The sequence below is a fragment of the Falco biarmicus genome, chromosome 11 (assembly GCF_023638135.1).
Source record: "Falco biarmicus isolate bFalBia1 chromosome 11, bFalBia1.pri, whole genome shotgun sequence".
Lineage (NCBI taxonomy): Eukaryota > Metazoa > Chordata > Aves > Falconiformes > Falconidae > Falco > Falco biarmicus.
In genome coordinates this window covers 12149456-12164750 of record NC_079298.1, presented here as the reverse complement: position 1 = coordinate 12164750, position 15295 = coordinate 12149456, and the positions used below count along the sequence as shown (strand labels likewise).

Sequence of the window (15295 nt, the reverse complement as noted above, 5' to 3'; positions counted from 1 at the left end):
CTTGAGACATTGCTGTGCTGACACAAAGAGCATCCTTAGGTGTGTGAGATGGCAGGGGCTGGTGTAGGTGTAGCACACGTGGCTGCCAGGCACCTTTTCATCCCAGCCTGCGCCTGTTTCCACTGCTGTTACTATCTGCCCTTCCAAAACCCAGTACCTGAAACTCACTTGCTAAATGTACAGGGAGATGGTAAAAAATTCTTCTTTGCACTGGGAGAAACCATATGTTAAAAGAACTAATACAGAATTGGTAACGCTTAATAAAGTTTCAGTGTTTTATATTTTAAGACACCAGTGAAATTAAGTAATCATATTCCCACCATCCAGCTCCTCAGCAATCTAAACACGTGCTATTTTTTCCATTACTATTGTTTCCATTACTGGCAGTAGACTTGTGGGTGTCTGGTTATTTTTGTCTTCAGACAGCCCTTGTGATGTTTGGAGTTCCTCTGGCTCCACCTGGACATCCAAACGGGCCCTGAACTTTTATTATATTTCTCAGTGGTATCCTCTGCTCCGGCTGAGCCCCTGGAGATGCTGTGGAGCTCCTTTGTGTGGCTGTGTCAGACGGGCATGTCTTTGGAATGAGTCTGGAGCGCGGGCTGCCATAGCGTTAACTTGCCTTGAAACCTCAGCTGGTACCAGCTTCTCCCCAGCTTGATTTTGATGTGGTCAGTCCCTCCACAAATGCAGGTGCAGTAGCAACAGCTCTGCCCTGATTCAGTGGTGATTAAGTGCGCAGGCAACGATGTGTTTTCCTTCAGATGTGCTGCCTCAAATACATTTTCCTGTAAGTCATACTGTAGCCGCATTTCTAGAATGATGATGGTTATGTGATCACAGTGTGCTGGAACTGCCCCATGGCTAGCAATTTTTGAAACTGCTCACGTGGGGCTGGAGGTCTCGAGTATAATAATTTCTAGGAGTTTTGTGAGACCAGGCAGCAGGCAACAGATAACAGGGAAGCTCTATTAGCACCTCTGCTCAGGGAGAGGTAGCAAGTTCAATCACTGATAAATACTGGCAAATCTGCAGTGAGGTGAAGGGGAGAGACATGCTAAAAAACCCCAAAGCCTTCATTAGGTTTGTTGCTCACAGCACAACATGCTTAAAAAAATTTAAAAGTTATTAAATGAGACTTGCCAAAACAGGAAGACACACAGGCATTCTGTGCTTGAGTTCTCTCCTAGAAAATGACACCCTTCCCGAAAAAGGTCTCCTGAGTATATTTCCCCCATTTAAATGCTCATCAGGAAGAGAGGACGAACAACACCCTGCATTTTAATTTAAGCTCAAACTGGTTAAAATAAAAATAAATGAATAAATAAATGAACAAACTGATATGGCAGCAGACTGCCTGTGGGTACTTCTGCACTCAGCTGCTCTGCAGAAGCCATCCATCCTTAGCCTGGACCAAGGATGCTTGCAGGGCAGCGGTGCAAACCCCTGCTCAGGGACATCTGCCTGCGGTCCACAGGCCCTGGGGGGCACCCCCGGCCTAATTCTACAGTTTGCAATAGACTGAGAAAAGGTGTTATGTACATTACAAGTACAGCCAGAGGTCTGCACTCTCAGTGGAATAATATTTCCTTTAGCTAAATACTCCTTCCAAACTGCTCAGCGTGGGGAGCACTTGTGGGTGGCACTCAGGCGGTTTTGGGAACTGGAAAGCACTGATCCAAAAAGGAGATAGGCTGCTGGACGGCAGCACAGATACTAAACTATTCCATGAGAAACTTGATCTTCTGCCCTGAACTTTTCTCATCACAGCTTCGCCTCTTTCTGGTGCAAATCTATAAACAGGAAAATCTCAAGTTAGAGTAAGAAGCTGCAATTAGAGCCTAGGAGTACAGGGAGAGGTCAAGGGAAAGAGAAGCTTAAGCAAATGGCACCACTGAGCCAGTATCTGGCTCTGCTGGCTGAAGGTTTATGTTGTTTTCAGACCGGTGGCTGAACAGGACCCTTCAGAGCAAAAGGACTTGGCAGACTGGGACCGGCCAGGTCGGGGCAGGGAGCACCGGGGTAGGGTTAAGATCGTGGCTGGAACACATGGACTCTCCAGGCTGGCTGTGAGTCCAGAGATAGAGATGGCAAGCAGCTTTCACTGTCTGGTTGGTATTTCAATAGATGGGGTCTTTTTAAAGTATGTTTTTAAAGCGGTTCCCCTCTGTTTTGCAACAGCAATTCCTTCCTGTGGCATGCTTAGCTCAGTTCAAACCAGCTCAAGTGTTTATACCTCCCACTGCATTTCCTCTGCTGGGTATTTCTCAAACATTTTCACTGGTGGCATCCTCTCAAAATAGCGTGTTAAAGTCCACATGATTTAGCACATAATTAAGAAGCAAATGATGCTGTGATCAGCAAGAAGTCTGCAATGTCAGCTACAAGGCAGGGCTTGGATGCAAGAAAGAGGAATATGCCAAGAAAAATGAGTAGATCTCTGTCTCTGTATCTTGGTGTGGAGAGGTAGCTTCTGCTCCATCCCCAGTGGAGACAGTTCCAGGGTGGTTTTATCTGCTAGCAGCAGCAACAAGGACACCAGCTGTTTGCACGGGAGAAAAGCACTTCCCACAAGCAGAGGAGTGGACGCAGGTGCTTCTTCTGGGCTTTTCCACACACCCTGGCCGGTTTGTGCAGGAGGGCTGGCTTCCCGGCTCTGCGGCCCCTTGCCCCAGGTGAGAGCCGATTCTGTGCTCCCAGGGGCAGCGCTTGCGGTCTAACAGCAGTGACAGTAACTAATGCTGCTGGTGCAGCTCCACAGCTTGCAGTGCTGTTTTACTGCTGTAAATATCCAGGCAAAGGGATTTAGTAGTGAGGGAAGGGACTCATTAAAAGGGAAGAGCTCGGTTCTGCTTTCCCTCCGGCTGATACAATTCCGTTGACTCTGCAGAAAACAGCGTCATCTTGCACAGACTGTCAGGGTATTTTCATGCCTGTTCCTTGCTGTTGGGGGAGGGGAGGTGAATCCACTTGTGGCGCCATGTGGGATACTGCCGTTAAGTCTTGCTGCATTGGCAAAGCCACTGTCTCGGCCCTGCAGAGCACTTTCTGGCTGTCCACGGGCTCATCCCACCTGTGGCCCTATGTGTCCCCATGTCTGGCCCGAAGGCTGCGGGACTCACCGTGTGCTACGCTGGGCACCGTGCAAATGAGCAGATATTAAGAATGAAACACCCCAAACCTCTCCCTCTGCTTTAGTCTCATCCATGTAACAAGACTTTTCCCCCCAGAATTCAGGTCAGTGTTCTTTAAGATCCCCGTTTGTGCATTTCCCAGCCCCTCCGCACCCCAGAAGGACCTCTGTGGGTTTTTTGGTGCTTTCCCACTGAGCCTTTGAAACAGCAGCAGCAAGCGCAGTGCCCAGGTCCTGTACCTGCCCTTCGGAGCCTTTCCAAGCCCCACGCAAAACATGCCACGAGGTTAACCCAGTGGCTTCTCTTGAGTGACACGGCTTGGGGGCTGAGGCTGCTCCAGACACCAGGGCAGCAACTTGTCACCAGTAAAAAGGTGCATAGATTCTTCACATCTCCGCAGGAATGGACCTGACAAAACCACATCATTCTACGAGAAACCTTCCCCAGAGTGTGATTTCCTCCATCCCATGTTGGTCTTGGGCAAAAGAGAAGCAGGGTGCATAAGCTCTACAAATGGAATGTTCCCTTTTTTGCAGTGATTCCCCAGCTTTAAGTGCAAAGGAAAGGACCTAGACAGACAAGATTCTTGTGCTATGGATTTATAATAACACTTTATTAATATATTATGCTACAAAAATATTTTGACAAAATAATATTAGAAAGTATCTTTTTATTACACTCTTCAAATCAGTTCATGAAAGCAGGAGGCGGAACAGGAAAAAATATTTGAAATACATTTGAATTGAAAACTGACAAACGTGCAATTGAAAATTCCGTGTGAGCATGAACCTGCAGGACCATGCCTGTGGAAGACAAGTATTGACTACTTATTGGAAAAACCTCTCTGCCTTTAGCGAGATTAAGGTGCCTCCTGAAAAGCCAGTCACAGGAAAGGTCGCATCTGGGCTGGGACAAAACACACGCACACGTGCACATATACATGCACGCCTGTGCACGTGCACACACCCCCACCCCACCCCCACCCCAATCTCAAAATTAGGTAATTATCTTTCTGCTTCAGTTACGCTGAAACATGCCTCAAATTGAATCTGAACTTGAGCACACTCTATGGAACATTGATCGCTTCAGAGATATGACAAGCCCATATACTTTTTTTGGATATAATATAGAAATACGGTACTAAGCAAAGTTAGGAATGATAACATTTACACTGAGATAAAAACTTTGGCGCTTTGGTTTCTCTAACATATATGCGTGGTGAGAAATTCCTCCCTGTGGTATATGGCAATGACTGGGTCATATCGTTCAACTCATCAATGCACTAAATATAGATTAAGTTCTCCTGGTTTGCATTTCTCTCACTCTCCACAATTGTATATTGAAGAACTTAGATAAATATACAACTCTGTACCTTGGGTGTTCCTAAATTACAGTGGAGCTTGGAGGAATGGGAAGGGAAGTTCACCAAAGCAGATTCTGACACCTGTATAAAGCATAGTTATCATAAATCATGTTCATCATTTGTTGCCAGATGAGGTATTGCATTATTCAACAGCTCAAGGAATTGCAGAGAAACTACATCAGTCATGAAATATAGAATACCTTCTGTCCCAACTTACTAACTGGTTCTCCAAGTGGCAGTGCATATTAACATAGCATCATCCATAGTTAAACAAGCAAAAAAGCATTAAAAAAATGAAAGAGTGGAAGTTAGATCTGCTGCTGGTGGGCTGGGATATGTGCTCCACCAGGGCAAGAGCTTGGCAGATAATTAGCATTCATTTATAATGTTACAGTTACATATAATGTGAGTTGTATTGGTGTTGGTTGTAGCCCAGCTGAAAAGACGAATCGTACGAACATTTTGCTTTAGACTCATCCAAAATCACGCCCTTGACTGCTAGACATTGAGTGGCTCTCTTGGCGGTGTTTCTCAGAGGTAAACAGTATCACTGCTGTTTGCTATCATATATAGTAGGCATGGGTATTTTTGTTCAAACTCCTGCTCCTGGAATCTCGTGATTAAGTGGGAATTTGAGCTTTCCTTTGGAGGAAAGGAAACAGTTCGTTCCTAGTTTTTGCGAGGAACCCACAGAGCAAACGGAAGCCCCATGAAGCTGGTAGTCAGGTTACTTCAAGAGCGTGTCAGATCTGATGCACGCTTCTTAAACTCATGGTGGATGTAATCAGGATCCATTGCAATGGATGTGCATAGAGCTGTGCTAGCCAGTATTAGCGTATTTCAATTAATACTGGGCTGCTGTAGTTGATTAATAAATTATCCATTCTATTAATCACAGTGAGGGTCTCCTTCTTCCAGTATTGCTATGCTTAAGTGCCATGTGTTGGAAAAGGTTACCCTAAGTCATACTTTAGGGTAAGACAACAGAAAAAAAATAAATGGTTGGTTGGAAAACTGTGCTGAACCCATTTGTGTGGGGTTCCTGAGCTAGGATCTATAGTAAGTTACCTAATCTTATATTTATTGTAAAACTCATGTCTTCTCCCTTAACCAGAGAAAGCTTAGATGACCGAGTAAACTAGATGCTTTTAGGTGGCAGCAGTCAGGTGTGTGGCCCCAAAGCCAGGAGACACCTTGCTTTGACACCTGTGCTGCAGTGTGACAAACACGGGGCACCACCACAAGGCAAAGTTGGTGAGCTCCAGGAACATTCATTCATTTCACAGAATTATGGACAAAATGCCAGGAAATGCAAACAAGTTAGAATATACTTTGATATCCAAACTACTTACATACTGTGATATCCAAACATACCATGATACCTGAGCTAATGAATACTGAATATTACTGTCTAGTGGAGGAGTTACTCAGCAAAAAGCCTCATCGGTGACGAACGGAATGACTATTCTGTGCAGTATGATGATAGCTGTGTGCTCCTAGTATTAAAAAAAGCCCCAGAGGCTTACGGAGAAAGCCACAGATTGGGAAAATATAGAACCGTAATTTCTAGTCTTGGTCCTGTTGGTGGTTTTCCTTATGGTCTTGGACAAGCCGTTTCTGTTTTCTGCTCTTTTTTCTCTCCCTTATCTTTATGTGGTCTTGTCTATTTATACTGTAAGTTTTCCAACACCTGGATTTACTTCTGGGATGGCACCACAGAATCCTTTCTGGATTTGATCAGATTACAACAAATAAAGCTCAATGGCTTTTGGTTCGTTGGCTGTTCACTTTTACTATGTAACTTATCATCACCCTTAAGATTTGCCTGCCTTACTTCCAGTTCCATTTTTGTGAATAAGACATTATAATTCAGTTCTGATCTCTGTCTTGCATGCACCAGGAGAACCAATCATCTTTTTAAATGCGTTACGGTTTAATTTGAAGGTCTGTTAAGCCATTATATTCAAATGAAGGCATTTCTAGAATAATAGCTCAAATAAAACCAAAATGAAACTTCTCAAAATATGTTTCCAATATTCAGCCCTGTGCAATAAATACTATGCAAGGTGAATGGCTTCCATCCAAAACCAACATCTCTAATCTTCCGCTAGCCAAAATACACAATATAAAAGTATGCACAGGGTGTGCTTGAAGCCCACATTTGGGACAAAGCTTAAAGTTCTCCATTCAGCCTTATCAACTGTTGTGCTTGAAAAAAATAGGGGTAGGGTATAGCACTGTGTGCTGTACCCACTTAAAATGACTGCCAGCCTACAGAACCTTCTGTCAAAAACAGAGCAAAGGCTGGAGGTCATGGTGTGCAGTAAGTAAAAAAGAAGTTACCCGACTTCTCCCTGGCCCTTGCAAAGCAACGGGTTGGGATGCATGATGGAAAAGTTCAGTATTTCACCACGGTTTCAAATAAAACCATGCACCTTCTGCAGTCTAATTATTTTCTAACCTACTTTCCTAAATTAACTGGTATGATGACAACCAAACGGTGAATCCTGAAGTCCCTCTCACTGCTGAGACTTGAAGATTACATGGAATCATCTGCAGTCCTGGAGACCAGGCTGTAGGGCTGGTGGGAAACCAGCGTGACTGTTTTCAGTCAGGCTTTTATCAGTATTATTACTATAATCATCATCACTATCTTCTGGTATTTTTTCCAAGGTGAAAAAGCACTGCTTTTTTTTTTAAAGCAAAGTTTCCATTGTATTTTCATGTTTTTCAAGTCTTTTTAACTGTTTTCATCGCATATTTTTTTATTTTTGGTTTGTAGATGACTGAGAAAGAAAAATACTATTTCAATCAAAATTAATTTTCTGGTTGAAATGTTTGTATCTGAATGGATTTTTCATCATGTTTTGTTGGGGGGAGGGGCGGAAATCAACATGCCTTATTACACATCATAGTTTTTAAGATGGACATGTTTCTTTTTCCCATATATGTTGTTCACTGCATTCATGAAAAGTAACTGCTGGGATAGGGAGCAGATTTTTCAGTGAGCGGAAGGTGTCACAATTTTCCCATCTAATTCAACAGAGGTACCACTGTCTACAGGTGGAGGAATGTTCCGTTTGACATAGGGGTCTTGAACAGGTTTTGGACAAGTCATAACTCAGCACGGAGATATTGGCTCTGAGCGTCATAATAGCAAGATGAAGAGGAATTTGTAGAAGTTTATTGCCCTCTAGGTTGTCCATCTGCATTAATACAACTGGTACAAGTTCTATAGATTAACAGGATACGACACCTTTATACCCTATAGACAGACCAAGTTCCGTTCTTGTTTATGCTGGGAAAGGTTGTAAGCTTGTGTTTATATAAAATGAGGGAGACAAGAAAATAATTTCAGTGGGATTATCGCGGACTTTAAAAGCAACTTTTTATTAAGAAAGAGCTGTCTTAATTTCTGTTAGCAAATGAATTAATCCCAGGGCAAAGAGGGAAACCGGTAATTTCCAAAGAAGTTAAATAGTTTAGTTAAAGACAACAGGGGAACTTAGAGGGTTATCGTGACTAATGATGTACTAAGTCATATAAAAATAACTGGTGTTTTAGGTTGTAGCAGCGAATGAGTTAAGAATGCACCTATTTTTCTAATGGGCATAGGCCACAGAGAGCAGGATCTGCTTTAATCAGTGTAAGCTATGATAACGAGATAGAAAAAAGTAAAATATAGTTCAGCAGAAATGTACTTATTGGACAGTTGCTGTAAAAAGTAATGGTTAAAGAAACAAAGGTGGTGTTCATCTGGTGTCAGTTCAGACATTTGCAGAGTTGTCAGTTAGAAAACAAATATAGAAAATATTAATTTATCTGTTTCACCATCGCTACTGATTAATAAGGATGTTATTAACATATACAACAAGAAAAATAAGTTTACCAGTCGAATAAATACATTTTTTCTTTTTCTTTTTTTTTTCTTCTTTATATGAACATGTATATTTTACAAAACCCCATAGCACTATGGGAAATAAAGATCCTTCTACAAAAAGAAGATGTAAGTCAGTGTTACAATAAAGCTTTAGAGTTTCAAAATGTATCTGGGCAAAGAGACAAAATCAGCTAGAAGGCACTACTGAGTCAACTGAGAAGGTCCAGCTTGTAATGTTGTCTTAACCTCCACTTCGTTCATAAATTATCTCTCTTCTCTATTCCAAGGGATTGCACATAATACTAATGTGGTCAGGAAGGCTGCAGTAGATTCAGGAGAAAAGAAGCTATGGCCACGCAGAGAGGAGAAGTTATTGATGGCCATGAAAGGCTGGTTGTAGCTGAGCTTGTGGGCTGAGGTTGGGACGGGCGATCTGAACGCGGTCTCTGATCCAGCTGGTTTGAAATCCAAATGGGAGGTTTGACTGTGATGTAGCCATTGGTTATCCTGATATAGGAAGGCAACGTGGTGGTGCTAAAAGAAAACACAAGAGAAGGAAATTAAACAGGAGAACCCTTATCTCTACCCTGTGAGCTGTCATTCCATGTGTTGATACAACAACGATAACCATCACAATTATTATTATTGTTTGCATGCATTAGACATGCGGGGAGGGCCCCGGGGCTGGTAAGTGCGATGATCTGGAAACAGCTCTGATTCAGGATGTCCCTCAGCTTCTGGCTGCTGGTGGAATACAGCCAAAGGAGAGATCACTCGTGATGGATCTAACCTAGCGCACTCATTTTTTTAAGGATCCATTATTGGCCAGGATCAGGGACTGTGACAGATGTATCTTTGTGCTGACCCAGGATGACTTCATTCTTACATTCTTAGGTACCTTCTTGCCACCAAAGGTCTCAAAATTTGTCCATGTCTCAGAGACATGTCTTACTATGGACTGGATATTGAGTCTAGGAGGGGCCACAAAACACCTCCTTCCCCTGTTTCACAAGCCATAAAGGATTTCTCAGGATTCCCTTACACAACTGATAACCTTGAGCACAGAAGACTCAGCAGCTTCGTTTCTCTTCCTAGTTTTAAGCCATTTTGGATCAAAAGGCAATGTCAAAACCAGACTCTGTGTGAAGTTTCCCTGTCTGTGGATTTGCCTCAGTAGTAGTGTGATTGCTTATTGATTGTAGCCTGAGTTAGTACTTTGATTTGAATTTGCAGGTTGGAATTCATCACGATTCCCATGACACTGAAGGTCAAAAAGGTCCATTTACAATTGATTGGGTAGTCTGAAGTTGTAATCTCCATTTCATAAAATGCTTCCATTGCATCTGTTATCGGATGATCCACAATCCATCAGTTGTCACAGAGCAGCACAACCGAGCATGCAAACTGTGCGAAAGAGACAATTACTCCTGGAAACAAGATGTGACGCTAACACCTGCAGATTCCCTGTGTTGGTTTCTAAATCTTCCATAAAGGGGATTTGGAGACACTGAAAATGACCATCAAATATTTTTTTATGGGGTAAGAAGCTATGCAGTCCTACAAATATTTAGCTACAGTATCTGAGAGCCTGACCTTGGAAGAAAAAGGCAGTGTCTCTTGCATAATATCAGATAAAAGGAACCACACCTTGCTCCAGTTTCACACGCAGAAATAGAATTTAGTAGTACCGAAGGCTTTTGTCTTTTTCTGTCTAAGATAGCTTTCAGCTTAGATGCTTCAAATGTGTTGAGTCAATCACAAACTGTGAGAACATCAGAATCCACCCAGAAGGCGGCACTGGTAAACACACATGTGGGTCAATATCAAATCCAATAGACAATCACTGCACATTACACTTCACCCTGGGCTTCGGGATAATTTATTTCATTTTTCCCCTCATCCTTTAGACTGTCACCACATCTTCTGGGTGGGATAGTTGTTCTGTAGCTAGAAGTGATCTTCACTAATGTGCAATGAATTAGAGCAAAAATAAAAGGCAGTCTTGAATTAAAGACGGGAGAATTGCTTCATAGGAGCAGATAATCCATCTAACCAGTATTGGGACTTTGACAGTGAAAAGCAGTGCTTGTTTCAGAGGAACAAACTGCTGGGAACCGAGAATCAAGCCTTGCTGATTCTAATTCATGAATCTTAATTCCCTAATTCATGGGAACCTAAATTCCCATGGTGAGTGGTTGGTTTATGTCTTGAACTGATGATACAAGACATCTAGCTTTAGGGCTTCTGCTATATTGCATCAAAACCTCTGCAGTCACTTAATACAAAGAGTTGATCTGGGATAAGCTAATGCTGCTGTTTCAAATTTGTCCAGCTTTTTTGAGTGGTTAATTTAGTGCTGGCAAGAATGATACCAGATTAGGCACCGTATATCCGAGCTCCTGTAATATACATAGTGTCAAGTATGAATGGCCTTCCCACAGCGAATACAAAGCACCGTTAAAGCACACTTCTGATGCGAGGTACTACATGCTCGGAGTAATTCAGCAGAAATGCAGTCAGGCTCCAACTTCTCATCCAGATCTCGTTTATCCTGTTGAGTGATGCTGTGGTGCACAGATTTGGCAACATTGACAACGGCATCACAATTCCGGGTTTTTTTCCCTGTACCAGTTTTCCATAAGGGAAGTATGCGTAGGTGCTTGTACTCATCTTTTGCTTATGGTTTGTCACTGTACAGAGCTACACAGTGTAGCCCTAAATTAAATTTTAAACTGCAAGCAGAGTCTGATTTTCAATTTCAATGTAAAAAAACATTGCCAGAATGCCATTCAGACTTGCTGTTTGGGTGTATCCTGCTCCTGATACACTCTATGGGCTTGACCCGCCAGTGAGATTCGTGTCCCTGGTGCAGGCTGTCTTTCTGCACCTCAGGGACGTACTGTATGAGATGTCCGATGGGGGACAGGCTGGCCACGGACCCTGTAAAAGAATCACGAGCTCATTCATCAACCAACTATATCTAAGGGATTCCTAAAGTAGCCTTATATGAACATTCTACACTTCTGTGTGATGTTTCCATTTTCTAGTCAACTGGCAGAAGTATTTTGTTGGGCTTTTGTTGTGGCATTTTTTTCCCTGCCTTGAAAACATTTTTGGTATTTTTTTGGGAAAAAAACCCCCTACAGTTTACTTAAAATCCCAGTTTCCTATCAAAAGTCTGGAGAATTTTTAACCACTTTTCTCCCCAGTCAGCAAGGTCATTTTCTCTTTTCAAGACATTAGATTTCTATAAAGGTTTCCTTGTTAAGACAAATACTGTCAGGTGGGGTGGTTGTTTGTTTTTAAAAAATACTTAAGTGCTTTACGAGAGAACAGTGTGTTTCCATTAACGTGTACAAAGCATGTTAACAGCAAATGAATCACAGTTTATCCATACAAAACATTTTTTTAAATGCAACTACTTCTAGCCAACTGCCAAGGTGGTTTAGAGATATTTAGAGAGAACGATCCCTTTTACCAAATGCTACAAAACTCTTTGCAAAAACTGTGGCCCAAGGTTGTAACTAGGCTGCTTCTATAGCAAATGGGGAGAGAAACCTCTCCAGGAGGTGGTCCACCCCATTCCAGTGCAGGTCTCTAGGGGGTACTTACTCTTGCTCTGGGTCTTTCTCTTCCTAGGGGTCACAGAGGGACCCTAGAGAGCCAGGTTAGATTATAACCTAACCTTAGAGGAGGCCCTGGTGTCGGGAGGTGATGTCTCCAAACTCCCTCTGAGCATGCCTGCACATGCACGTAGGACCTCACTGACCCCTGGACCTTCCCTAAGGGTGAAAACAGCAGCAGAGTCCCCTGAACTCAACTGGAAACCTTCCACTGTCCTCAAGGAGGTTCTGATAATTCCTGAAATGAACACAGAGAATAATAAAAATGAATCACAGATCTGAGGGATGAAAATCTGAATTATTACCACGCCTCCTCTTGCCGGCCCAGGATATTCTGTATTTCAGTCTTTTGTGTCTGATAAAAATATCTTCCATAAAACATTCCACATGATCTGTAGTGAACAGGCAACCACTGGCTCCACTGTTCATACCTCTTTTTTGCTTCTGTGTATGGGATTGTTTTAAAAATTTGGAAGACTCCAGGTATCCTTTAGCCAAATGACCTGCGGTATCATATTCATGAGCTTGTACTTTTGATCAGATAATAGGGCAGTTTTTCACATCAGTGCATTAGTCATACATTGTCTTACCATCATTAGAATGTGTAAAACTTTCCTCCAGAATGGGGCCTCAGGCACTGACTCTGCAAACAGGCCCCACTGAATCCAATTATATGATTCAAGCCCTCTGTGCTGGGGGCATGTTGGAGCACCTTGATGATTTGGGAACATTTTAAAACTGAAAACTAAACACAAATGCAATCCTTTGCAGGAGTTTCTGTTCTGCTTTAGCTTGGGAGGATTTTGCAAGGAGCTCACAAACTTATTTTTTTAGCATGACTTTGTTTACCCATATAAGCAGGGCTCACCTGACCACACGTGACACCACAGCAGAACGACCGAAGGTAGGACCAGGAGGGACTTTCTGGTTCATTTGTCCCAAAGACAGGAACAGATCTAAACCCCTCCAGACATTTATATCTAATCCAGACTCAAAAGAACCTGCGATGATGGTAATTCCAGAGTCTCTGCAGACATCTATTCCAGCATTTCACCATTCCTGACATCCAGAATTACTGCCTAATGTTTCACCAAATCTCCCTTGCTACAGCTCAAGTTCGTGACTTTTCCTGTCCCCGCGGACAGGTTTATTCCCTTCATCTTCTCAGCAGCCTTTCATGTGTTTTGAAGACTTAAGCATGTTTCACCCCAGCCTTCTCTCATTTAAACAAATGATTCCCCCCACCTTTCCAAGTCCTTAGGTGCCTTCCCTCTGTCCTTTCTTCTACTCTCCCCTGGCTCTGCCTAGCTGATTTTCTCTGGAGTGAGACGCCCCAAACTGGAAGCAGTAGGTCTAGCTGAGCTATTGCCAGCCCTATGCCTTGTGCAGTAGGTACCGCTGCTGCTTTATTTGCAAAGCAGAAGAAAGTGCATGAAAAATACGCAATCTCCAGGAAGATGGTCTTTACACTACTTTTTGGCCCCAAAGTCCAAACTGCCTTTATGGGCCCAGTAACTGTTCTGAAGCTTGTGGAAAACTGACGGTGCTCTGGGGGGGTGAGGACCCACCGAAGTATGGTGCTATTTCTGTGTGTTTCCAATCTGCTGCCATGCCTCAGTCCCAACACGGTTTCTGCTCAGGGCGGAGGAAGTGACCCTTTTAAGCACAACTTACACAGTGTTTGGGGATTTTTCTCGATCAAAGGAGCTACATAAACACATGACAACTATTTTTAATAAATGTAAACAAATGTGGACTCAGGCAGCCTTTCCTACAATAGCATCTGATGAAAGAAGCCTATCAGGACAATGTGCCAGCACAGATTGAATCCTGAAAAAACGCATGTTTCAATTGAAAACCTAAAGAGCTAGTAAACTGAAAAAATTTTTTGAGTAAATACAATAATGGCTGTTTTGCATTTGTGATTTGATGTTAACCTTATGATGGCTAGGTTTTTTTTAAGTGATATTAAGCATATGCTTCCTGTTTCTTTTCAAACAAATTTTGCCCTATTTTTTTTTCCTTTTCATTTAATGAACAGATGTGAAAGGAGTTGATCACATTATTTTCCTGGTGATCGGAATAATGTTCTGCTAGTGAAGACAATTATTCTTGGAACTAACCAGACCTATTTATGTCATCAAAATTTATTAATCAAGATTTGAAAAATACATCTGCCTAAAGCGCTGGGACCAACCTGTTGCAGTATGTAAACAAGCTGGCTGGCAAGAAATCTGACCACATGTCTGAAAGAAAGGACTCGGTGCTCAACCAAGAAGGAAAAAAAAAAAAAAAAGAAAAAAAAAAGAGCATGCCGGCGGAAAAAAAATCGCATTAGAAGTAAGTCACAAGGATTTAACTGTGAAAACCACTACAGTAACCTCCTAAAGGGAATGCAAAGTCCCCATCTCCTGATGTTTTCATACTATTATTTGCTGTGTTTCTGGAAGGTATTCTTTAGATCAGCATAGGCTCCATTACACTCAGGCTTCATCTGTTTCTTCATCATTGTCTTTTTTACAGACACTTGCAGCCTGAGGGATAAATCCTGCAGAATGCTGAGTCTGCTAGTCCCAGCCTAGCAGGATGCTAAGCACTGGAAGCACAGGAGTGCTTCCAGCAAGGCTAGTATTCACATACCTACAACTCCACACGCCCTAAAGTCCTTTGTGGGATCAAGGCCAAGAGGCTCATGCTTTCACAAGGTTCAGTTCATTAAAAAAAAAGTAAATAATCCAACCTGGATCTGATTAAGGAATCCGGTTTTGGTCTACAGGAGGCCACTGCTTATTTGCAGTAGTGCAGTAAAGTGCCTTTGTGTGTCTACATGAGTAAGCAGTATCACACGCTGGTTTGTGGCCAACAGAGAAGTCAGGGGATGAGCCAAAGAAGAGCCTTACCTCTACTATTTTCCCTTTACCCCAGGGTTACTGGGAGCCCAGATCTTTGGCCATTTTCTACACTGCAAGCATCCACCCTCTGCGAGCAGCACAGCGGCAGAGTCGCTGGGAGGCAGCTGCAGCCACGCTATCAACAGAGGGGTCAGGCAACAGCACCAGGAGCATCTCAACAACCCGCTGCTGCCGACCTGAGCTTTCCTTCTGACGAGACTCAAATGGGAACCAGCCTTCCACCTGAGACAAATGTCAAGCTCTGATCCAGCCTTATTCCAATTCTCTCCTCTCGAGACAGGCACCTGCGAGCCTCCGACCCCCGTGCAGAGGCAAAGGGCAGCGCACGGCTGCTGATAGAGATGGATTCCCCCAGCCCTCCTCTTTGTTAGGACCATGTCTGC

The 15295-nt window shown here is 43.0% G+C and overlaps 1 protein-coding gene across 1 annotated transcript in view; it reads right to left on the bottom strand.

Moving 5' to 3' along the window:
- Positions 1-3751: 3751 nt before the first annotated feature.
- TRABD2B (TraB domain containing 2B) overlaps positions 3752-15295 on the bottom strand; it is a 296100-nt gene continuing 284556 nt past the window's right edge. Inside the window, exon 7 of the mRNA XM_056356541.1 lies at positions 3752-8911. Within this exon, the coding sequence (XP_056212516.1) occupies positions 8689-8911 (223 nt within the window). The 3' untranslated portion in view covers positions 3752-8688. The remainder of the gene's footprint in view (positions 8912-15295) is intronic.